General features: G+C 36.7%; 2 protein-coding genes across 5 annotated transcripts; one reads left to right on the plus strand and one right to left on the minus strand.

The window, feature by feature from the left end:
• Positions 1-133: 133 nt before the first annotated feature.
• LOC306880445 (arf-GAP with SH3 domain, ANK repeat and PH domain-containing protein 2-like) lies at positions 134-20,363 on the plus strand. The gene is made up of 29 exons (XM_079433945.1): positions 134-177; positions 407-541; positions 6,589-6,661; positions 7,994-8,139; positions 8,324-8,398; positions 10,173-10,222; positions 10,721-10,850; positions 11,264-11,349; positions 11,439-11,514; positions 11,602-11,688; positions 11,782-11,885; positions 11,978-12,047; positions 12,494-12,581; positions 12,698-12,746; positions 12,878-13,044; positions 13,492-13,625; positions 13,704-13,795; positions 13,942-14,131; positions 14,382-14,467; positions 14,560-14,675; positions 14,927-14,994; positions 15,148-15,255; positions 15,624-15,849; positions 15,976-16,068; positions 16,551-16,809; positions 16,951-17,030; positions 18,758-18,825; positions 19,651-19,770; positions 19,864-20,363. The coding sequence occupies exons 1-29, from the start codon at positions 166-168 to the stop codon at positions 19,936-19,938; spliced, it is 3,063 nt and encodes a 1,020-aa protein (XP_079290071.1). The 5' UTR covers positions 134-165; the 3' UTR covers positions 19,939-20,363.
• On the minus strand, positions 20,357-25,991 carry e2f6 (E2F transcription factor 6). Of its 4 annotated transcripts, none has more exons than XM_079433946.1 (8): positions 25,557-25,991; positions 24,377-24,516; positions 24,222-24,283; positions 23,920-24,121; positions 23,632-23,775; positions 23,432-23,546; positions 22,531-22,705; positions 20,357-21,851 (listed from the first exon to the last, which is right to left on the minus strand). In XM_079433946.1, exons 1-8 carry the CDS (start codon positions 25,926-25,928, stop codon positions 21,397-21,399), a joined length of 1,665 nt encoding a protein of 554 aa, XP_079290072.1. In that variant the 5' UTR covers positions 25,929-25,991; the 3' UTR covers positions 20,357-21,396. The 4 variants fall into 4 exon arrangements, with proteins under 4 accessions (XP_079290072.1, XP_079290075.1, XP_079290074.1 ...); XM_079433949.1 differs by having other exon boundaries at positions 20,357-21,360; positions 25,557-25,987; XM_079433948.1 differs by having other exon boundaries at positions 20,362-21,851; positions 25,521-25,578.
• Positions 25,992-26,097: the final 106 nt, after the last annotated feature.

Below are 26,097 nucleotides of genomic sequence, written 5' to 3' on the forward strand. Positions count from 1 at the left end.
TTGCCACTGTATTAAATTCAACAGCAAAATGTGTGCTTGTGCTATGTTAAAAGCGTATTGTTACGTCCCCTAAACTCTGATTGGACAGCCAGATTAGGACTTCTCTCTTATTGGCGGACAGGATATGATTGACGGGCGATAAGATGAACTTCTACTGTAAGGTACATGGACGAACGGGTAAGTGTTGATCTGGTCAGTTACGCGTGTGATGGAGCTGTTCAACTCTCCTGTTCAAAAACAAATCAACTTCGCATTGCCTCTTTTTGTTTTTGATCTGTTTGGACTCCATGCGGGAAATTTTAAACCAAGTACTTTAAGGAATGACTGACACGGACTGAGTTTGAAACGGACTTTTATTAAAGTACAATTATTTAAAACATTTTATGTTTCTCGTCTTGATTTAAAGGGAATAATCATGCCTGATCAACTGACAGTACCGGATTTTATGGACATTACCCATGAGGACTATAAAGCACCTACAACATCAGTGTTCTGTACGCGCATGGCTCTCTGTAGGAACACAGTTGGCGCTCTGGAAGAGGTAAAACACCTTTACAATGTCAATAATACGGATATACAGTATAACACAATTTACAGATGTTATGATTATGAACTGTAGCTGTATAATTGGATTACAGAAAGTGTGTTGTCTAACTTCATTAAATACTATAAATTAGTCTATTTTACAAAAGGAGTCTGGAAAATGACTTCCTTCTTGTAGCACCAAAGCTCAATGTATCCCGTGTTGGAAGTGAACCTCGCCCATGTTTCTCACGGGTTCATGTAACTTCTTATCGCTGTAATGTTGACGCCACTCATAACTTGTTAGCAATTTTTGTGTTTTATAAGTCTCAAAGTCACATAATGAACCTGATATCACATCCATTTACCATTATCAGTGATTTGTTATTAATAAATGCATGCAGCAGATTTTATGGACTGATTTACAGGCCTGTGCCTGTCTGAGGTAGGCTACTAATATTACACAATTGTTACAGATATTACAGAAATAAGACACATTAAAAGATGGCTAACATTAAAAGAGAAACATTTAAAACTATTCACAAGACCCAAACTAATACAAAGTATCAAGAAGTGTCATGCATTGGTGACATTCTGTGGTTGTGCCATTTTTTACTTTTACTTTACAATGGTACTGCCATAATATACTGTAAAAAGTCAAAAACATTAGTTTTATTAACTGAAAATGTGTTTTGCTTGTGGATCTAAGTTCAATAAGCATTTTAAGTTAAGCTGATTATTAACTTTACAGACAGTAATTGTGATGTAGAACTTTGTCTAACTTGTGTATCAGTTTGTTGTGTTATATACAGGGGTGTGAAAAAGTGTTGGCCCCTTCCTGATTTTTTATTTTTTTGCATGTTTGTCACACTTTAATGTTTCAGATCATCAAACAAATTTAAATATTAATCAAAGATAGCACAAGTAAACACAACATGCAGTTTTTGAATGAAGTTTTTTATTATGAAGGGAAAACTAAATCCAAACCCACATGGCCCTGTGTGAAAAAGTGCTTGCCCCCTAAACCTAATAACTGGTTGGGCCACCCTTAGCAGCAACAACTGCAATCAAGCGTTTGCGATAACTTGCAATGAGTCTGTTACAGCGCTGTGGAGGAATTTTGGCCCATTCATCTTGGCAGAATTGTTGTAATTCAGCCACATTGGAGGGTTTTCCAGCATGAACCGCCTTTTTAAGGTCATGCCACAGCATCTCAATAGGATTCAGGTCAGGACTTTGACTAGGCCACTCCAAAGCCTTCATTTTGTTTTTCTTCAGTCATTCAGAGGTGGATTTGCTGGTGTGTTTTGGATCATTGTCCTGCTGGAGAACCCAAGTTCGCTTCAGCTTGCTGTCACGAACAGATGGCCGGACATTGTCCTTCAGGATTTTTTGGTAGACAGCTGAATTCATGGTTCCATTTATCACAGCGAGTCTTCCAGGTCCTGAAGCAGCAAAACAGCCCCAGACCATCACACTACCACCACCATATTTTACTGTTGGTATGATGTTCTTTTTTCTGAAATGCTGTGTTACTTTTACGCCAGATGTAATGGGACACACACCTTCCAAAAAGTTCAACTTTTGTCTCGTCAGTCCACAGAGTATTTTCCCAAAAGTCTTGGGGATCATCAAGATGTTTTCTGGCAAAACTGAGACGAGCCTTTATGTTCTTTTTGCTCAGCAGCGGTTTTCGTCTTGGAACTCTGCCATGCAGGCCATTTTTGCCCAGTCTCTTTCTTCTGGTGGAGTCATGAACACTGACCCAAACAGTTGTTCACACAGGGCCATGTGGGTTTGGATTTTGTTTTCCCTTCATAAAAAAAACCCTTCATTTAAAAACTGCATGTTGTGTTTACGTGTGTTATCTTTGATTAATATTTAAATTTGTTTGATGATCTGAAACATTAAAGTGTGACAAACGTGCAAAAAAATAAAAAATCAGGAAGGGGGACAACACTTTTTCACACCCCTGTAGAGTTACTTACACACCAACACATACTCACTGAAATGGAAGAAAAGCAACAGTAGAGAACACTAACTGAAACATAACACAACATTTATAACAAAATATAATGGAAAAGCTAAAACATAGATTAATTCTGAATAACAGATATTTGTTTCTTAACAAAAAACTGTGCTTATAGGAACAACTATATATGTTCTGTAGTTCTTCTAAAGTTTTGCATTAGTTTCAAAATTGCAGTGACTTCTTCGATGGAAAGTGCTTTGTTTGTGCAAACACTTCGGAACTCTGTCAGCCTGTTTCACCATCAGAATAGCAGATCTAGTTAAACTTTACTCATGTCTAAGAATGACCCTGTATTCTGTGCTGTTAATCAAAAGAAGCTCCGCAGCTCTTCCTCTTTTACCTCTTTTACACTTTGACTCAGAGCTTGAACTAAAAATGTTGACTTCTGATGAACAGGAAAAGTATCAGTGATTTCTGAATGATGACAAAGAAGCAGCCCAAACACTTCATAGGATGTGTTCACACTTGGCAGGTTTGGTTTGATTAAAATGAACTCTGTTGTGACTGCACTGTTAGTGAGGTCCATATAAGTAAGTGTGAACACTGCCGTCCGAACCTTGGAGCGGGCAAACAATAGGCCAAACAAACCAAAAACAGAATGTGATTTCAGAAGGTGGGATAAAATATCTGGTTCTTCTCGTCACAGAAGCTGTGTTGCCCAGTATGGTTCAGTACAGGCGTCAGAACCAGCAGCTCTCCGTTTGTACAAAAGAGGAATTCCTGGCGCTGTTCTGACTCTTAGACATTTTGTAAGCTCTTTCTGATTTATAAGCTGGAAAATACCACCATATGTACACACATTCATTTATTCCAGCATCCAGCATTGTTTTAGATGTTCAGTAAGTTTGCAAAATATACGTAATAGAAGGTTCAATGTTAAAAATGACAGTGAATGCTTAGCGAAACAGGACTAAATCTATCATTTACTTTTTTGGTCCTGACCAAAAGAACCAAGAGAACTGATCTACAAGTGTAAACAGACATAGTGTGTCAAGGACAAGGTGATTTTGGAAAGCAGGCATGAGTTAAATCCACTGCCTCAGGCTCTTGGAGTAACTGGTGTTTTCGTGTGACTGGGATACACAGAGGGAAACACTCTTTATGAGTTGCTCTTTGGCACTACCTCATTTGCATTTAGCCTCAATGGAGGAAGATGCTGAGGTAAACAGATGTTCATGGTTTATGTAAAGGCTGGAGCTGGATCTTGTGCATGTGTCTTTATGCATAAGTTTGCTTATCTGTAAAGTGATGTGGTTGTTTTTGTCAAACCTCTTAAATTTGGATATGCTCTTTCTGTAGCACGAGGGTTGCACACACCCACAGATGCCATAAAAATGGCAGATGGTACACTCTTTGCTGTCGTTTCCGGTTCTTCCATCCCTGTGCGTGGTGTCCTGCTGAGACTTGCCTTTGATGGAAACCCCAGTGCAGTTAATATTTCTCATCTCTTTCTCACCCCTTTCTGTTCTCTCTTCATCTTTCTCATTCCTTAAGGCTAAGGCGGGATGGCTGTCCCACTTCTTGTCCCAGCTTGTCCCAGCTAATCTCCTTCTCGCACACACACGTCTGCTCACTGTTTTTCCACAGCTTTTTTTATGGGCCCTGTTCGGTCACTCGCTGTTATTTTTTATTTTTTTTGTGAACCAGTGAGCTCAGATTGTACAGTTCTTTTATACAAGGCCAGTTTCAAGTATAGCATTTGAACAGCCAAGAGATGTAAATATATGTGTAAAGTAGGCCTACTTGAAAAAGTGTACTTTTAAATATTGTATCTTTTAAAAGTATCAAATTGATTATTTATTTGTTTTGCAGGTCATCTTGACAGTCTTTCCTATTTCTGCCCATTGTACTGAGCTTACAAGTGGATGAAGTTAAAGTCCTAAATAAACTTGTATAATATAGCCAATGATTATTTCATTATAAAAATGATAGATTTAATTAGAAAAACGTCTTTAATTTGAACTATTTGAAAATAACTACAGTGATTCTTCATTGTAAAAAGGTCAAATCTCCACACTGAGAAAACTGCGGTTAAACAGATTACTTTAGAAAGGTTTTGTATGAATGTTACTTAATTACGTCATTCCATTCCTAAAGCTAATAAAAAAGTTACTTTTTATTTTAAAATACTAAAATATAATTAAACATGGAAGCTCTTTTTGACTCTAATATATTTTGACTGAAGTATAAGCGTGATATGTTTCAGTGAGGAAAATGTTGACACAGTATCCATCCATATTTTCAACTTTATATTTGTTGTTTCCATATTGAAAACTTACTATTACTAGTTTATTTTTTCAACTGCTTATACACATTTTCAAAACTTTGCCTCTTTAATTTTTCCAAAACTTTAAACACAAATCCAATAATTGCACATGCACACAAAATACAAAATGCCTTACATGTGTTGCAAAATGAAGCATTGCATTCAAAAGATCACAGACACTCTCAAAAGCAAACATTTGCAAACACCTTTGCCACAATATTAATTCCTGTTAGAGTTTTGTGTTACATATTGTGTGTTGTGTTTTGCAAAAAGTGTTTTATGAAATTGAAAAGTCAAAGGCCGAGAATTAGTGTATGGTTTTGCAGATTTGGTGTGTGGTTCTGTTGTTTGAGTGTCAGGTTTTTCACAAATTGTGTGACAAGTAAAAATTTTGTGTCTAAGCAGTTGAAAAAAACTGTAATAATAAACAGAAGTTCACTTGATGTTTTAGAAGAAATGCTCTGTTGCATCTCATCAAGGCTGCACTAATTTGATCAAAATATTGTGAAATATTAGTAAAATTTAAAATAACTTTATTTTTTCCTTTATTTAAAAATGTTATATACTCCTGTGATGGCAAAGCTAAATTTACAGCAGCCATTACTTCTGTTTTCAGTGTCACGTGATCCTTCAGAAATCATTCTGTTGCTCAATTTTTGTGTAAACCTTGATAACCCCCCCTTGATAATTTCGAAAGCACAACGTTTATTTGAAATATAAATCTTTTGTAACATTATAAGTTTTACCTTTGCCACTTTTGGTCCATTTAGTGCATCATTACTGAATAAAAATATTAATTTCTTAAAAAAAGAAAAAAACCTTTGAATGGTGCATATTTCATCATAATGCTCTTAGTGCTTAATGTCAGACAGACTGTGACAACCTGAAATGTATGAGTGTTGTCAGCTGGCGGGCACAATTCTTATCCCTCATCAGATGATTTTTGTCTTGGTCTCGTACCAGACGTGACTCATGATAAACACAGATTTTAGGCCACAGGTCTGTCTACTTCACTCGGCTCTTTTTGTGCAAAATTCCCAGAGTGTGATTCAGCATGAGTGATGGGTGGCTAAATTACAGGCTATCTGAGTGTGTCTGGATGTAAATTCAATCGTGTGTGAGAGGGAAGTATACATACAATGCTGTACAAAACTGGGTTACAAATGCTTTTTATAGTTGTTATTGTAGTTTGACAGTTTGACCTACTTTATGCACAAAAGGGTGTTGGTTGTGTTTATTAGGCAACCCTGTAGCTTAAACAGTAGAGCATGGCACTTGCAATGCCAAGGTCATGGGTTTGATGCCTAGGTAAAACAACAGATAAAGTCTGTATCTAGAATGCAATGTAAGTCACTTTGGAAAAACATCTGCCAAATGCATAAATGTAAATGTATTACACTCTCAGAAAAGAATAGCTGTCACTGAGGCGGTATCCTTTCAAAGGGTATAATATATACACTTTAGATACTAATATGTATGTTTAAGGTACCAATATGCACCTTCAAGGGTAAATAAGGTAACAAGGTGTACCTTTTGGAAAAATAACCAACCCAGTGACAACTTTTGTACCTTTTTTTCTGAGAGTGTAGAATATGCACCATTGTAAAGCATTTTAAGTCAGTTAAGTAAAGATGCAGGTCTTATTGGTGCAATTTGTTCCTGTTTGTTATCTTACTTTTTCTTTTTTCTCAAATCATCCTGTGTATTCAGAACTGGTTTGTACAGCACAAAACATCCCTCTAAGTATATGAATCATGTTGTTTTGCAGGCGTTGGATCTGGACCGCAGTGTGCTGCACAAAGTAAAGAAGTCAGTCAAGGCCATTAACAGCTCTGGTCTGAGTGAGTATTGCAAATACTAATTTTGCTAATTTTGTGTTAAATAAAGCTCATCGGTTTTGAAAGTAAGGTTTTTTGACTGTATAAGTAATAGTATAATTGTTCTGTTAAGCCCATTTACTCAAACAGTGCCAAATGATATATAAGAATAGCCTGGACAAAGATTTTGGTTTCATATACAGTGCGATTCAAGTCATTGTTGCTCTAACAAGCAGGTTTTGTGCTCTACCTCACACATTCTTCTCATTCCTACCAGAATCACCGATACCTGTTCCAGCAAGAACCTGCTTATTTTTCTCTCTCTTTAGAGCTAGATTGTCACATTTGTAGTTGTTCTTTAAATCTATTGCTGTGAGCGATTATTATAGTCCTTGAGTAATCTTACCTGTTCTGTGCACACACTGTAATACTGTACAGGAATGTTTTTCAGAGTTTACTGCAGCGATGTTATTATTAAATCTGCATGAAATCAAAATAGAGCATATTTACAGACTTGTGGTTGAACAGTTAACCCATTCAAATTAATCTAGAGAAAAAATGTGTTTGTCCTCATAATCTGCATTCAAAATGAGAAGATTTGCTTCCCGTCTGGAATGGTGCTCTTTTTATGATGTTAGTTTGATGGTTTGAGTAGAACATTATTAAATAAAATGAAGATACATACAAATATTTGGGGGAAAAAACTAATAAATATGACTGAAGCCCATCAAAAAAATTACTTAAACTTAAATTCAAGATTCAAGAGTTTTATTTGTCACATACACAATTATACAGAGTATAACCAGCAGTGAAATGTAGGGTTACTATAAAGAGGAAACAACATGCTAACAAAGTCTGCTTCCTTAACTGCTTCCTTAATTTTTTTAAATTACAATAAAAAAAAAAGAAAATGAATAAATACTAAAATATTATGTAAATAATACTAAAATAACAGTGGTTTACACAAACATTGACTTCAGAATGAGTGCCCTATGTTGTTAAAACTAGTTGAATAAAGAATAAATTAATTTTTTAAATGATTAAATCGGTGGCAGTTCCTTCTGAATTTCCTTCAGTTAAGGAAGCAGACTTTGTTAGCATGTTGTTTCCTCTTTATAGTAAGCCAGATCTTGTTGGCCTTTTGCTGTACTGCACACCACTGTGGTCACGAAGCTCTTTTCTATAGCACTCTACTCATAAACTAGGAAGTATGATTTTTTGCAAGCGGTAGGAATGGAAAAGGCCCATGTGACAGGAGGCAACTTTTGGGCAATGCGTGAAGTATCCATGATCACCAAACAGGTTTTTGTAAATAATAATAATAATGACTGACAGACTGTTTCGGTGTTTTTTCAGCTCATGTAGAGAATGAGGAGCAGTACATCCAGGCGCTGGAGAAGTTTATGGATAACACTGTGTACAAAGATGACCCTGAGATGCCCGATTACTTCCTCAGATTTGCTGGTTTCACTAAGGAGCTCACTGGTCTCTTTAAGAACTTGGTGAGCACGTCTCTGACATCCATCTGTTGTAGAATATTTCAGACCTGTATTTTTGTCTTGCCTTTGCTGACTGCACTCTTCGGGAAGTACTGCGAGTTACATGTAGAGCGATTTCACACAGCTGTAATTACACAAACTATACACTTTGTTTTGAAACTCCTAATGTCTTCTTTTGTGCCCACAGCTGCAGAACATGAATAACATCATCACATTCCCACTAGACAGTCTGCTGAAGGGAGACCTTAAAGGAGTCAAAGGGGTATGCAATGACATTTGTATATAATATTTGTATAAAAATATGTGGAAGTATTTTTGTTTAGGGACCGATTCTTACTATTAACTAGTTGCTTATAAGCATGCATATTACTAGCATATTGGCTTTTTATTAGTACTTATAAAGCATATAGTAATGCTTTATTCTGCAAAACCATATTTTAGATCCCTTAATCCTACCACATACCTAAACTTAACAACTACCTTACTAACTACAGGGCTCCAGACAAAAAAATCGAGTAAGGAGCCATTGGCTCCTATAAAAGAAAAACTTAGGCGCCAAATTATTTTTTTAGGTGCCACAGAATAAAAGTGGTTTATTTTATTATTATCATTTTATTTTTCCCCCCTATTTTAACATTTCAATCATTTTGTCATGTGTTTATGTCTTATCTTTTCTAGGCTTTATCAGCATTTTAATCCATCTTGTAGATGATCAGGTCGACCGGGGGACTAAGGTTCACTTAAAGTGTGAATTAAATGTCTTTTACAACTTGAAATATACAGTCACAAAGAATTGTTCGTTACACAGAATCTGTACCAATATCATGGACCATACGCATCACTTGGCAACTGAGTGCAGTGCATCCTATAAATGTTGTCACATCTTTCACACATTCAGTCTGTTTTTCTTCATTAGTAAAATGCAATTTTATAGGAGGAGTTGAATCATGTACAACACAATAAGTAAAAATATTAATATGCAACAGCGCATAAATATAGCAAAACGCTCCTCTTTATAGTTATTTTTCTAGCTGACTGATGAGTTTATGGACACTGAGTGGTTATTCTGAGGTAAATGTATTACAATGCAACGTTTACAAGCTTTATACATTTCCTCAGTTTGAAACAATGAGCTTTTACATAAAACATTTCAGTAAGTTGTAGCTACTATAGGCTTTCTTATTGCCTACCTTTTGATCATGTTCATTTCATACTATAGTAGTAAATCGAAATATATAATGGGTTCACTTGCTGCTTTAACTGAGGTGCTAAAGAGATCGCGCCTGAGCATTAAGTGCGATACTCTCCGCTCGCGCGATCCGGACGCATACACGGACCGTGTGGACGCGGGGTACTGGTGTTTATATTATCACCTTTCAGGTCTCTCTCACTGCGTTCAGCAGACTGTGTGCGGCAGAGACGAGGACTGTTTGAAACTCTTTTCCAGTATAACTTTGATGCGCATCGTCTTATGTAAGTTTAATACGTGAACATAACAAAAGATGTGAGCGCAAAACAATCGGGAAAAAAGTCCTTTCATACAAATTATATATAGTCGCCAGTGGCGACCTCAGCAAAAACTTCACTCGCAAATTAATATTTTTGGTCGCAAATGCGACCATTTTAGTCGCAGTTTGGAGCCCTGAACTATTAATAAGCAGCAGATGAGGAGTTTATTGAGGCAAAAGTCATAGTTAATAGTAAGAATTGGTCCCTAAACTAAAGTGTGACCAAATATGTACCTTTCAAACATTTGGGGCCAATACAAATGCAGTTGAATAGTCATATTTAGAAATTTTATTACAATAGAAAATATTTGTTTTCTTGTCTTCAGTGTCACATGATTCTTTCATAAATCATTCTAATATGCTGATGTGAAAAAAAAAATCAATGTTAAAAACTATTCATTATTTATTTATTTACAAATTCAACAAAGTCTCACAAATACAATGATTATGGTGGTTTGTGTTTTTTCTTTTCTTTTTTTATATTTGAAGTCTTTTCATATGTTGACTGTGCTCTCATTTGTTCATCAGGATCTGAAAAAGCCTTTTGATAAAGCATGGAAGGATTACGAAACCAAACTGTAAGCACCTATTAACCTCTTTATATCAATCTTAGAAAAATATATAAAAAAGTAATAGTTACAGATTGATCAGTGAACATTAAACTTAAACTGGACATTCATGATGAAGCCCTTAGTGTTTGGATATCTTTGGGATATTCCTGTTCCTTACAGCATGATGCACAACAGGAAACACATTCTGAGCAAAGTTGTAATAACTGTAGATTAGTTTATTTGAATCTGGGATACAGGTGAAGGGGAGGTTGCACTACATAGTAGGAGGTTTAGTCATTTCAAGGTTTAGTTTAAAAGTGAACTATCCCTTTAAGTCCTGGGCCTGTAGCATAGATGAAGAGCTTATCATAATGTGGGGCCATACCTTAAGTAAACAACAGCACCGGCATATATGGTGTGTTTGTGCGTTATTATGAGGCATTGATAAAAGCCTAATGTTTGTGCATGGTTAAGTACATACGCTGTAATTTTCTTTTCATGTCAATGCTCTAAACTTATTTACAGGGGCAAGATTGAGAAAGAAAAACGGGAACATGCCAAACAGCACGGTCTGATCAGAACAGAGATCAGTGGAGGAGAGATTGCAGAAGAGATGGAGAAAGAGCGACGCCTCTTTCAGCTTCATATGTGTGAAGTAAGGAATGTGGTTCACATACATTCAGCATCTCTTGAATTTTTTGAGCGAGCACCAGTGCTGGTCCTGGTTCACTTCTTGCCCTTGGTAATATAAGGCATGACTAAAGAAAAGTCAGGTATTACAGTTGTTGTTTATTTTGCAAGGTGACCTGAGTTCAAATCCTCTCATTTTTCACACACACTCACACACACACACACACACACACACACACACACACTCACACTCACACTCACACACGCACACACACACACACGCACGCACAGACACAGACAGTGATCATCATGCATTTTCACTAGAGAAATTTTTACATTTTGATCATGACTCTTTTGAAACATAGTTAACAAATAGTTAACGAAAATAGAAAGCAAAAGAGAGCAACTGAAATGATTGTTTCATACTTTTTTTCCTAGTATCTCATTAAGGTGAATGAAATTAAAGTCAAGAAGGGAGTTGACCTGCTTCAAAACCTCATCAAATACTTTCATGCCCAGTGCAAGTATGTTGGTTTATAATACTCTCCTAGTAACAATACGTTTCATTTTTAAACGAGTCTTTTAAAATAATTGGTTTCCTATTTCCACACAGTTTCTTCCAGGATGGGTTAAAAGTTGTGGACAACCTGAAACCTGCCATGGAAAAACTTGCCACAGACTTAACTGCAGTATGTTCTTTTGAGGATACATTATTTAGACAAAGCAGTTTAGTTCTTATATTCTAATGTTTGCTGTTGTTTCTGTGTAAATTGCAGAACAAGCAGACACAAGATGCAGAAAGAAAGCAGCTAATGCAGCTGAGAGATATTCTCAAATCTGCCCTACAGTCAGAGTGTAAGGAGGTGAGCACAAAACAATTTGGAGGCCATGATTGATAGGACGATTGCTTAACTTATTGGTAAATCTTGTTGTTTTGTTTGTTTGTGTGGTGAAAGGACCTCCAGTCAAAGCAGAATGCAGGCTATAGTCTTCACCAGCTGCAGGGCAATAAAGCTCACGGCACTGAGCGCTCTGGGATGCTCCTCAAACGCAGCGAAGGGTGAGTTTGTCTGGCACTTCAATTATATACTTTTTAAAAGTAGTGAATATTCTGTAAAGTTTGCATGATGAAGGCTTTTCTCCACCTTACAGACTAAGGAAGGTTTGGCAGAAAAGGAAGTGCACTGTGAAAAATGGATTATTGACAATTTCTCATGGAACGGTAGGGGAATAAAACAAACATTATGTGTGTAACTCCTTTCAGAATTATGTTTTAGCTTTGAAAGGTTGGCTCCACCAGTTTTACAGAGTTTGAGGGCAACAACATTTTGGAAGAATATAATGTTAAAATACCATTTATAATGTAATACACCGGTAGTTTTCTTCATGTATTAATAAATGTATGTAAAATAAATTCTGAGAGTTAGATAATAATAATGTATATAGTTTATATATTAATAATTGTTAAATGGATAATTTGTAAATATATATGAAAATGTTTATTAAATAAATGTATGACTTTTTTTAAATAACACATAATCCTTTATATTAATATTAATATATGTAGAATAAATTCTACATAGCCCATTTCAGTAGGTTTTGCTGTTAATGTGTAATAAATCCCCTAAATGTACCCATTTTTTCTGCTCTTTCTCTCTTTTTTTGCAGGCCAACACACCGCCAGCAAACCTGAACCTCTTAACCTGCCAAGTGAAGCGTAACCCAGATGAGAAAAAATGCTTTGATCTTATATCACGTAACAACAAGCACAGTCCAATACTCTCATAAATTCAGAGCCAGCATTCTCAGAGTCATGGTTTATATGGTTGATTGATCATTTTTATTTGCTTACTGTTCTCTTCCATCTTCTAGACGACAGAACGTATCACTTCCAGGCAGAGGACGAAGCAGAGTGTCAAATGTGAGTGTGGAAGTGAGTGTGTGTGTGCTCACACAAATTTTGCATGATTTTATAAATACCATGTGAGAATGTAATTATTACGTCCTACACTTCTGTCTTTTCATCTGTTCATGTGTATCTTTCTATTTCAGATGGGTGTCTGTGCTCCAAAATTGTAAAGAGGAGGCGCTGAACAACGCCTTTAAGGATGATCAAAACGAGGGAGAGAACAACATCGTGCGGGAGCTGACCAAGGCTATAGTGGGAGAGGTGAAGAAGATGAGTGGCAATGACGTGTGCTGTGACTGTGGAGCTTCCAGTAAGCAATATAGGTTTGATGTAACCTAGTGGTTAAGCATCTGGGCTGGGGACTGAAATGTTTCAAGTTTGAATCCTACAAGGTTTGATCCCTGAGTTGTAAATGTAATTGGAATGGAATAAGATGTAAATAATGGCTGAATCAAATGAACTACTGAATCGTTTTTGTTGTTGTTTTCTGCATTATTTGCACAAACTTAACAGACCTTTTAGGAGAGCATGATTCTTGCCTCAGCTCACCCTACTGTTTAAAAAAAACAAAAACAAATGAAATCTACACCCTGTGTTTCCTGTTTTGCATCTGGCCTTTCCACTTCTCTTTGTACATTGTATGAAACTTAGTCATCCCAGCAGAACTTGTTTTATTGTTTAGATCAAAGTTTTTCTTAGAAAAGAGAACCCTGCATGAAATTCAAATGATACGTCAGTTCACTTGTTGTCACTGCAGATCCAACATGGCTCTCCACAAACCTGGGTGTGTTGATTTGCATCGAATGCTCTGGAATCCATCGGGAAATGGGAGTCCACTACTCCAGAATACAGTCTCTGACGCTGGATGTCTTGGGCACGTCTGAACTCTTGGTAAAGAACTCTTCACGTCTGAACTCTTGATTAGAAATTGCAAACATACAGATTGTGATGATTTTAAATGGGTTGCAGCTTGCTTACAGTGTGGGCAATGCGGGATTCAATGAAATCATGGAAGCAAACCTGTCAGCAGAGATCCCCAAACCCAACCCTTCTAGTGACATGTGAGCGATCAGTTTCATTGACATCTTTTAATTTTTTATTCATTATATATGTCTCACATTAAGATCTGCTGTTTTTCGTTTTCATTTTTTTTAGTCTTCACTTCATAAATTTCATTACAATGTTTTCTCTCGCAATTGTCCTTCAGGCAGATACGAAAAGACTTCATTACAGCCAAATACACAGAGAAGCACTTCGTTCAGAAGAAGTATGCAGATAATGCGGCCCGGCTGCATGCACTGTGTGATGCGGTGAAGTCCCGGGACATCTTCTCTTTGATCCAGGTGTACGCTGAAGGAGTGGACCTGATGGAGACCATTCAACAAACTAACCAACATGTGAGTTGTAGGTTGGAGTCTTAATGCATTTTCTTTTTCTATTGAGGCTGCACACAAAAACAGCATCTAACACCACCTGTGTCGTCCGATTCTTGAACAAATGTTGATTTTAGTGAATCAAATACATATAGTGTGTTTTGCATCAATATCTTTTTTTTAATAAATGTTTTTAATAATGTAATATATATATATATATATATATATATATATATATATATAAAATAAATAAATCTTTACTTTTCACTGACAGGAACCAGGTGAGACAGCGCTACATCTTGCAGTACGAATGGTTGACCGGAACTCTCTGCATATTGTGGACTTCCTTGTACAGAACAGGTACTCCACTGATGTTCTGTATTTTAGCTAAAATAAGATTTTTTCATAATATTCAGACATTGCCGTGTGTGTGTATGTTTTTGTGTTTGCAGTGGGAATTTAGACAAGCAGACTGCCAAAGGAAGCACGGCGCTGCACTACTGCTGCTTGACTGACAATAGTGAATGTATGAAGCTGCTACTGCGGGGAAAAGCATCTGTCACCATTAGTAAGAGTTCATATAATTTGCTCTAACTCCAGGAATTCAATCTACACACAAAAAACTGAATTTACAAAAATCTAAATAATTTTTATTGAAAATAATGAGACAGTTTTTTTATTTTATTTTTTAAAATAAATCAAGCAAAATTGCAAGTCATTTATTATTAATATTTGATATAAACTACTGTTTCTTTTGGTCATGTCTGAAATAATAATAAAAAAAAACTTAGGGGGAAAATAAATGTGTTTTTGTTGCAGCTAATGATGCTGGAGAGACTCCTCTAGATCTGGCACAGCGTCTCAGACACACAAAATGCAAGGAGCTGGTGGGTACATTTGTTATCTTTAATGCCAGCAGAAATCCTGAAGTGTTGATTTTTGCTCTCTTCTTTTCTTGAGAGTAAGTTCTTTGCCTCTCCTGAGATTGTGTTCATGCAAATTCCCCTCCAATATGTTCTTCTGTGCTGTGTGATCGACAGCTGACTCAGGCGCAAACAGGGAAGTTCAACGTCCATGTGCATGTGGAGTATGACTGGCGTCTGCATAACGATGACCTGGACGAGAGTGAGGATGAGATGGAGGACAAGGTTAACATACTTTTTATACAAAAGATGCCATTTAATTCATTTAATTTTTTTTTTACAATAAATTAATACTATTATTCAGCAAGGATGCATTAAATTGATCAGAAGTAACAGTGAAGACATTTATAATGTTACCAAAGATTCAAATAAATGTATTTTGTTCGTTAGCTTAGTTAACACTGAGAGAACAAAAGTGATATTGTAAAAAATCATGCATATATTTTATGCAAACCTCATTCACTGTTTACTACATAGTGAATGTCACATGGTTTATTACATAAAGATCAAAATGTATTCGGACAAAGAGAATATTGAGCACTGAATATTGGTACCTTTTGGCTCATCCTTATGCCATTGATTTTGTGTTTCAGCCCATTCCCAACAGGCGTGAGGAGCGTCCATTTAGCTGTATTATTCCAGGCACTGGCCCCATGATGCCCAACATGAGCGCTCTGGCTCGGGACGTGGCTAATGTGGTCAATAACAAGCAGAGGGCTTTTATTCCTAGCATGATCTGCAACGAGACTTACGGCACCATGCTTGATGTTAGCCCACCACCGGGTATTCCTCCTCTACCGTTTCGTACTTTGGGAAGGGGTGAGTAGCATTCAGGCATGTTGAGGATCTTCTGGAAGTAAATTCTGAAAGCTTTCTTACAAATGTAAATTCAGTAAAGTCATAAACATACATATTGAACACATTTATGTGCGTTTGTGATATCAGGGTGGAGTCCTCCAGCGGAGATGGTCGGGAGGCAGAGATCTTGCTCAGACCCTTCAAACCCTCAGAGTCCAGACAAAAACATCTCAGTGTATGGTGAGTCTGACCTCAGTAGTCTTATATCCATTTCCATACAGATTATTATTTCAATGTTATATATTCTACAAAACTAGTTTGATCACTAAATGTTTATTATCAATGTAAAAAACAGTTGTGCTACTTATTATTTTTGTGAAAACCATGATCTATTTTTTCAGAATTAAAACAGAAAGTTCAAAACAACATTTATTTGAAATCATTTGTAACATTACAAATATCTGTATCGTCACTTTTGATCAATTTAATGCAACTTTGCTAAATAAAAGTATTAGTTTCTTTGAATTAAAAAATCGTAACTTTTGAAAAGCAGTCAAGATGTTTTTTATAGTTGGTAGCAGGTTTGTTGTTCCATAATGCTCTACCGGCTGGTCGACCAATTAAAACTACCATGGAACAGCTATAAACCAGGCATCTTGTTCCAAAAATCAAATTGGTTTTTCTTGTAGGCAGATGCATAACAGGTCTTGTCTCTCCTATAGTGCTCCCCCCTGCTCCGCCACCTCCTCCTGCGGCCAAGAGACCACCGCCTCCAGATCCAAAGGCAGCTCTTTCCCAAGTGCCTCCGGTTCCATCAGCACCCTCTGCTCCCCCAGTTATACCACCTGCCCCAGCTAGACCAGCGCCCATAGTACCACCTGCTCCAATGTTGCCTACGTCATTTTCATATAAACCCCCACCTCCCTCTGTACCCCCACAGCCAAAAGCCCCTGCTCCCAAACCAGTGAAATCCCTCACTAGGTAAGATGTCACCTCCAAGCTGCATTACAAGTAACAGATTACCTGATGCCGTGTTTTTATAGGGATTTCAGATGTTGGTTTTGTTGCATTGTTTAGCATTGGCTACATTATATCATCTGCACTGTTATGTGTATTTCTCAGGGATCCTGTTGGTCCTTTTAGTAAAGATGCAAATGTAAATAAAGCTCCACCCATTGTCCCCCGACCAAGTGACAAAACAGGTGAATTTAATGATGCTTACATACATAATGAATACAGCTCTAAATCCCAAAAATTTGATACACTGCCATGAAAAGGTTTTTGCCCCCTTCCTGTTTTTAATTTTTTTTTTGCATATTTGTCAAACTTAAAAGATTTAGATCATCAAACAAATTTTAATATTACACAAAGATAATGCAAGTAAATACAAAATGCAGTTTTTAAATGATGATTTAATTTATTAAGGGAAAAAAGCTGTCCAAGCCTACCTGGCCTTGTGTGAAAAATGAATTGCCCCCTCCTGTTAAATCATGAAAGAACTAGGATTTATTTTAGAAAGATATTTTAGAAAGCTGAGTAAAATTTCACTAGCCAAACCCAAGCCTGATTACTGCCAGACCTGTTGAATCAAGAAATCACTTAAATAGAACCTGTCTGACAAAGTAAAGCATGCTTAAAGAGCAACACATCCTGCCAAGATCTAAAGAAATTCAAGAACATGATAAGAAACAAAATTGTTGACATGTATCAGTCTGGAAAGAGTTATAAAGCAATTTCTAAAGCTTTGGGACTCCAGCGAACCATGGTCAGAGCCATTATCCACAAATGGAGAAAACTTGGAACAGCGGTGAACCTTCCCAGGAGTGGCCGGCCTACCAAAATTACTCCAAGAGCGCAATGACGACTTATCCAGGAGGTCATAAAAGAACCCAGAACAACATTTAAAGAACTGCAGGCCTCACTTGCCTCAATTAAGGTCAGTGTTCATGATTCAACAATAAGAAAGAGACTGGGCAAAAACAGCATCCATGGGAGAGTTCCAAGGCAAAAGCCACTGCTGTCCAAAAAGAACACAAAAAATATCTTGATTATCCCCAAGACTTTTGGGCAAATATTCTGTGGACTGATGAGACAAAAAGTTGAACTTTTTGGAAGGTACGTTACACCTGTTACATCTGGCGTAAAACCAACACAGCATTTCATAAAAAGAACATCATACCAACAGTCAAGCATGGTGGTGATGGTGTGATGGTCTGGGGCTGCTTTGCAGCATAAGGAACTGGACGACCTGCCATAATTGATGGAACCATGAATTCTGCATTCTAATAGAAAATCCTGAAGGAGAATGTCCGCCCGTCAGTTTGTGACCTCAAGCTCAAGCGCACTTGGGTTATGCAGCAGGACAATGATCCCAAACACACCAGCAAGTCCACCTCTGAATGACTCAAGAAAAACAAAATGAATGTTTTGGAGTGGCCAAATCAAAGCCCAGACTTAAATCTGATTGAGATACTGTGGCATGACCTTAAACAGTCCTTTCATGCTCGAAAACCCTCCAATGTGGCTGAATTAAAACAATTCTGCAAAGAAGAGTGAGACAAAGTTCCTCCACAGCGATGTGAAAGACTCATTGCCAGTTATCGCAAACGCTTGATTGCAGTTCTTGCTGCAAAGGGTGGCACAACCAGTTATTAGATTTAGGGGGCAATTACTTTTTCACATAGGGCCAGGCAGGTTATGGACAGCTTTTTTCCCTTAATAAATGAAATCATTATTTCAAAACTTCATTTTCTATTTACTCGGGGTTATCTTTGTTCGTTGATCTGAATCATTCAAGTGTAACAAATATGCAGAAAAAAAAAAAAAAAAAAAAAAACAGGAAGAGGGCAAAAACTTGTTCACACCACTGTATATTTTAGGTCGAAATAAGCCTAAATGGTAATTTTTATCAAAATGTTTTTTTCTCTAGATTCTGGGCCATCATCTGCCTCCGCACCAGCTCCTCTTCCTGTTCCTAAACCCAGAATGGCCCCACCTGTAAGTGACAGCCATTAAAACATTTTGTCCCTCAAAAGTACACTACCATTAAAAAGTTTGGTGTAGGTATGATGGTTTTTGAAAGAAGTATGCTTATGCATACCAAGCCTGTTTACACTTTATCAGAATAACAAGTAATTACTGAAATATTGTAAAAAATTATCATAATTTAAAATAACTGTTTTCTATTTAAATATATTTTGAAATATAATTTATTCCTGTAATGGTAAAGCTGAATTTATAGCAGCCATTACCTTCAGTCTTCAGAAATCATTCAAATATACTGATCTGGTACTCAAGAAACATTTTTTATTATTATCAATGTTGAAATTGTTGCTTAGTATATTTGTAAAAGCGTGACAGATTTTTTCAGGATTCTTTGATGAATAGAAATGTCAAAATAACTGCATTTATTTGAAATAGGAACATTACATGAAAATGTCTTTACTGTCACCTTGAGCAATTTAATGCATCCTTGCTAAATAAAAATATGAATTTCTATTAAAAATATTAATAAAAAAGAAACTTGCTTCACATTTTTGAACACAATTTTATACGTAATTCTTCTTTTAAATGAAATTACATTAATTTTTTTCAGTTCATTAATTTCAAACTGATTAAAAAATGTTTATATGGTTGTTTCAAAAATATTTTGAGATTTAAGCCACAATTAAATGTGAAATTGCATTACATAATATCAAACCAAGTGACATCTGCAAACATGAAAAGTGTTATTTTTCTTTAAAATAAATGTCACTTGATATTTTATTATACATATTAATTGTGATGTCAGTGGCAAATCTAAAACATTTGTACTTGTTTCAGAAACAGAGACCTAAGAGAGTAAAGGCCCTATATAACTGTCAGGCTGATAACCCAGATGAACTGACCTTCTCTGAGGGAGAGGTGATAATAGTGGATGGAGAGGAGGACAAGGAGTGGTGGGTGAGTAACAAGTCATACTTTTTACGCAGTACATACGCACATCAGCTGGCTGAATTGTATGTGATCTTGATGGCTCTTTCGTGTGTCCTGCAGGTGGGTCACGTTGACGGGGAGCCGAACAGGAAGGGCGTTTTTCCTGTCGCATTTGTTCACTTCATCACTGACTGAAGTCATATATTGCTGTCTTGCTAGGATCACAGGCTTTTTGTGACAGAAACCTGAGCCCACTTATTATTTAACTACTCATCATCCTTATGGCTGGATGATGGCGCACGGGACATTCACAAACAGAAGACCTCAGGAAATAACTCACTTTATCAATTATTCCTATTCCAAGTGCAATTACCTTTGCATAACTTTAATGCAAAAATGCTGTATGAACTGTGATGAGTGCTATGCATTATATGGGGACCATTTGTTTTTTATAAACCATAATATTGTTGGATCCTTACTCTCATCTTTATAGAGCTTTTTATCTATATCAGTTGCAGAGCAACTCTTATTTTGCAAGTGCAGTTAAGTGACATGTAGTTTGCATACATGTTCTCCGAGTTCTGTTACCAAACAAGCCATTAAACTTTTTATTCTGTACATTTAAAAGACTGCTTTTATTTTCTGCACTAGAGATATATTTTTACAAAAATAACTGACAGAATATCAAAGAAGTGGCTCAACAGATCACAGTATTGTTATACATTTTAATAGTTACAATACAGTTGAAAAGTTTGGGGTAAGATGTTTTTTGAAATCTCTTATGCTTCCCAAGACTGCACACAGCCATACTGTCAAAAATCATTACAATTTTAATATATTTTAAAACGTAATTTATTCCCGTGACTGCATTACTCCAGTTTTCCGTGCCACTTGATCCTTCAGAAATCATTCTGTTATGCTGATTTGGTGCTCAGGAAACATCTCTGGTTATTATCCATGTTGAAAACAGCTGCGCTGCTTAATATTTTAAAGAAAACCATAATATTTTTTTTTCTCAGGATTCTTTGATGAATAGACAGTTCAAAAGAACAACATTTATTTGAAATACATTTTTTTGCACCATTGTAAATGTCTTTGTCACTTTTGATTAATTTAATGTGTCCCTGTTGAATAAAAGTATTAATTTCCTTCCAAAATTATAAAAAAATAAAATAAAAAAAAATCTCACAGACCTCAAACTTTTGAACCGTAGCATACATTTACAAAGCACTCCCCCATAAACAAGGACATCTTGCCATATTTAAACAGGGTCCAAGGTCCATCTTCAACCACCACAGATTTTATTAATTTACAACATAGTCTGACGGTCCAAGAAAAAAAAAAAAAAATTCACCCTTTTCAAAAGACAACCTTCAAGTTTCCTCATAATGGTTATAGAAAAAATACTTTAAACTGTTCAAAATACTCATCCACATATTTACAAATCAAAAATCTCCAAATTATGTCTTTAACCCCAGCAGAGTGAATATATGCACAGTGGTCTCTCCAAAAAGGCCAACAAAGGCTGTTAAGATGGGCTAGTTTGTCTCAAAGAAGCAAAGGCTCTTCTTTTATGTCCTTAAGCGCTCTGTACAGCTGCTACGGTATTTGAAACATCTGTAAAAACAAATGGGAAAAAACGGTTTCAGTCAATCATTCTGCAGCCCTATCCAATGCAATATCAACTGCTGCAAGTTCAGGAACTGAACAATTATCGTGTTTATAGAGGTCCACAGGAGCAGGATCTTCATCCGCTGGAGTGGAACCCTTTCTACTCTGCAGTGGTGCTGGATCAGAGTAGTTGTTCCACTGGAATAAGGTTGGTACAGCCCCTTTCTTCAGCAAGCGGCGGCCTTTCGGATTCGACGGCTCTTTCACATCTTCTCTCTTGAAATGACGACTGCAGACTCTCATGTGGGAAGTGATGATTAAATCCTTGCGTCGAATGTTGCATATCCACTTTTTGCATCTTTCTTCGTCCGTGGGGAAAGAGTGAAAGCTCAGCACAGAGTTGAACTTTGAGGAAGCCGAACACAAGGGGACGCAACAATGCTCGGCTGCACTACTGTCTTCCCGCCGTTGAAATTTAAACTTTCTGGATGCCTTTACTACAACGAGATAACGCATATTGTAACAGTTCTTAGCTCTATACTTCAAAAATGAATCATTGTTGAATCGGAGATATATAGGCTGCGTCTTGTGCATTGCATAATGTAGGTCTCAAATGCTGGACTTTTCTAAATGACTATCCACAAGCACTGAAATTTGTTTGTTGACTGGACATTTTTGTTCTTTAACAGCTAATACCATTTAATGTTTGGGGTCAGTAAGATTTAGTTTTTTTAAAGTCTCTTTCGCTTACCAAGGCTGCATTTATTTGATCAGTAAAAACAGTTTTATTGTGAAATTTAATTCTTAAACTTCTATTTTAATATATTAAAATATTAAATATATGTCCTGTGATAGCAAAGCTGTATTTTCAGCAGCCATTACTCCAAGTCATCAATGTGACATGATCCTTCAGAAAGCATTCTAATATATTGATTTGCTATTCAAGAAACATTTCAGAATTCATTGATGAGTAGAAAATTCAGAAGAACAGCTTTTATTTGAAATAAAATTCTTGTGTAACATTATGAATATCTTTACTGTCACTTTTGAGCTATTCACGGCCTTCTTGCTGAACAAAAGTATTCATTTCTTAAAAAATAAAAATCTTACTGACCCCAAACTTTTAAACGGTATTGTAAGTGGTCAAAATGCATCTAAGTGTGAAATGCTGCTAACCTGATATTAGTGATTGTGTGTGTATCCGGCTCTCCTCTAGTGTTAGAAAGCAGGCTGGTTTGACAAGCTTTGTTTCTGTGTTAGCTGGATCCACAGCTTCATTTGGGCCCTCAGTCTCACAGGTGAGTATGTGGATGGGCCCCCGGCAGCCTTTCAAGTGGATCTGAATAGATTCCTAGAACAGGGCGTAAATATAAATTCATATTACACAAATTACTTCCAGCTATCAGATGAGTGTCCTTTCATCATTATTCAAATTAGGGGTGGGCAAGATGACCAAAATTAAATGCAAATGTCCTTTCACATCAAAATCCACCAACATATTTGTTTAGAAAGGTTTTCGCTTGGAAACTGTGCTTGATCTGTGCGTATTTTCTTCCCAAATCCGACGAGACAATTTTTTCCACTGGAGAAATCAATGTAATGGATAGAGAACTTGTATTAACCCGTAAGCAACGGTTTAAAGTTAAAAACGTCTTAAAGATAGATTTGTTTATTACAAACATGCAGCTTTTTATTTCACTGGACATTAATCGATGGACTGAAGTCATGTGGATTACTGTGATTTTTTTATCAGCCGTTTGGACTCTCATTCTGACGGCACCCATTCACTGCAGAGGATCCATTGGTGAGCAAGTGATTTAATGCTACATTTCTCCAAATCTGTTCTGATGAAGAAACAAGCTCATCTTACTTCTTGGATGGCCGAGTCAATATTTATTTTTGGAAGAACTATCCCTTTAATGGAAATCACAACAGCAGATGATATAATATAGGCTTCTTATATAAGCTTCACATGGATTCAATATATATTGTCAAAGCGCCCAGCCCTAATTTAAATATTACATTTTAAAATGACACCTAAGGCGCAAAAGTCTTTCAACATATCTCTCAGACTTACCTCAGTGGGCGTAGGCACCTCTAGCTTGGTCTCTTCAGGGGCCCTGATGGCTATTATAGTCTGGTCCTTGAAAACACCAATCTGACAGATGTCCTCATATGTCACATAAGCTGAGGTACAACAGCAGTTAAGACCAAAACAACTGAAAGAACTACAATATCATTTGATAGAAATACTATCACAGAAATATGAGAGGATATTCAGCATTGTCTTTGAGGTCGGTCAGGGCGAAGAGCTGTTGGGCGCAGTCTTTGATGAGCCAGTCAAGGGCCTCCTCTGTTGACTTCAGATGAAGTAGGTCAGCTTTCGTCTTGGCGTACCAGCTGCTGTTTGGTGATGGATTCCTTGAACATATATAGAAAAATCACTGTGTAAATCAAACCTCTAGACTCACTTCCAACTAATGTATTTCAATGGACAAATTTCACTTTTACAAACTACCAAATCTTGTTGTGGAACTGTGGAAGTAACGTTCGGTCTAAACTTACATCCACTGGATCTTGTTTTTGGACGTCTTTTTGATTAGCTGGATACCGGCTAGCACATTGGTGATGTCATACACCCGCCTCTTTCGTGTGCCCAGTTTTCGAGTAACCTCATTGAGGTCAAGGACTCCATTCGGTGCCGAGTGAAGCAGCTGCATGAAGCGTTTGGTCAGTCGTCCAAGAGCAACGTCAGAGCGATTCAGAACTGGAATAAAAATTGAGAGCTTTTTTAACCTTTGGTCAAAGTACATTCAAATTCTGTGCAGAAAGTGAATGAATTAAAAACTTTTGAGAACATCCCATACCTTGACTGGTGGATTCCCCCATTGCTTGATTCATATAGTTAATGTTGGGATAGCTAATTAAACTAAAAGAAAGGACATTATATAATGAATGGGAAAAATAATCAATATTGTTTTATTCCTTTTTGTAGCAGTTATTTAATGTAATGTAGTGTTACCTTCCAGTGAGACACTGTCCTTGTACTTGACTATTCATGCTATGTGAACCATCATCTGCAAGACTATGGTCTTCATCATCTTCTTCCTCAAAATCCTCAAACTCCATATCATAAAGATCATCTTCTGCAGCAATCCCACCCTTTCAAGACAAAATTAAGGTTTATAACACTTGATACTGCATAGCGTTATCCAACGTATTTAATATCAAAATCCCCAGCTATTTGAGCACATGTATTTTACTTCTTGATAACTCTTAAACAAGATGCAATCATTTTATTTTTATTTCATGAATTTTATTTCTATTTGCAGCTGTACAAATATAGAGTTAATATGGAGCTTAGAAGGTAATAATGGCCAAATAAAAGCTTTAAACAATGAGGTAATATTGTTTAATATTAATTTTATCACACTATTTTGGATAAAACTGTAATGTTAATCCAAGAATAAATGTGACGCTAGACCACAAAACCAGTCATAAAATGCACGGGTATATTGTAGCAATAGCCAAAAATGCATTACATGGGTATATAATATATTTTTATATTTTCTACTGCAAATATATCAAAGCTTAATGTTTGATTTGTAATATGCATTGCTAAGGACTTCATTTGGACAACTTTAAAGGCGATTTTCTCAATATTTTGATTTTTTTGCACCCTCAGATTCCAGATTTTTAAATAGTTGTATCTCGGCCAAATATTGTTCTATCCTAACAAACCATATATCACTGAAAAGCTTATTTATTCAGACATGTATAAATCTCAGTTTCAAAAAATGTACCCTTGACTGGTTTTGTAGTCACAAATGCACATTTTTTTTTGGTTTGTTTTTCCCCCCTACTTAATATAATAACACTTTTAAATGTACAATATAATGTGAATACATTTGTTTTTATTCAGAATGACTTTCACACTGTTTCAAAATATGATCACATGTTTAAGTGTATTATGATCATGATTTATGAGGAAGAGCATCTTAATAATACATTAGTATAATAAACCACTTCATTATTATACGGCCAAAATACGGTAGCTGTATCTGTATTGTTTTATGGAGCTTTGATCAATGCATCATGCCAAAAATACTGAATGACTTTCTGATAGATAGATAGATAAATAAATATAACCAACTATATATATATACAGTTGGTTGTCAGAATGTGCATTGCACCCTTCCAACCTCCTCCACTGGGTCCGAGTGCTCTTCCAGCTCATCACACGAGCTCCAGCCGGAGACCGGTCCCTCTAATGGGGGCATAATAGGGATGGCGTCCGCGCTGATGCCGTTCGGCGTAATGTGATGGCTCAGGAAATGATCCTCGCATATCTGATGTCGATCTGTGATTTCGCGCTCAGTCTCCCGTAAAGCGGCCAGCCACACTTTCACTCGGGCCTTGTCTTTGGGGAAACTGAAAAACCTCTTGCGCAGACGGCTCGATTGCTGTCCCGGTCTGAGATCACTGTGGTTTATGCATCCTTGAACCACACACTTCACCATCGTCGCAACACGCTGCCAGATTATTTCGCTACATTCAATCAGATCACCGTGCATGTGCAATATTACACACACCACGAGAGGAAACGCATAACACGATGTCACGTGATCCCGTCTGAACCAATCAAATGATTTGATTTTCTGCCTCTTGTTTTCTCTGTTGGATAAGCGCACCTAGTGACATCTAGTGCAATGGAGAAGTACTACTATTTTATACTACACCGCA

The sequence above is a fragment of the Barbus barbus genome, assembly GCF_936440315.1.
Source record: "Barbus barbus genome assembly, chromosome: 14".
NCBI classification, from domain to species: Eukaryota; Metazoa; Chordata; class Actinopteri; order Cypriniformes; family Cyprinidae; genus Barbus; species Barbus barbus.

What these genes read in the sequence shown, in the direction of transcription:
- e2f6 (XM_079433946.1), bottom strand. Translation starts at nt 25,928, where the DNA reads ATGCACGGTGATCTGATTGAATGTAGCGAAATAATCTGGCAGCGTGTT. An exon ending in ACTCGGACCCAGTGGAGGAG is followed by an intron (nt 24,517 to 25,556) that starts GTTGGAAGGGTG and finishes TTGTCTTGAAAG; the next exon opens with GGTGGGATTGCTGCAGAAGA. An exon ending in GACCTCAAAGACAATGCTGA is followed by an intron (nt 23,547 to 23,631) that starts ATATCCTCTCAT and finishes CTGCTGTTGTAC; the next exon opens with CTCAGCTTATGTGACATATG.
- LOC306880445 (XM_079433945.1), top strand. An exon ending in TACTTTCATGCCCAGTGCAA is followed by an intron (nt 11,350 to 11,438) that starts GTATGTTGGTTT and finishes ATTTCCACACAG; the next exon opens with TTTCTTCCAGGATGGGTTAA. An exon ending in TTGCCACAGACTTAACTGCA is followed by an intron (nt 11,515 to 11,601) that starts GTATGTTCTTTT and finishes TGTAAATTGCAG; the next exon opens with AACAAGCAGACACAAGATGC.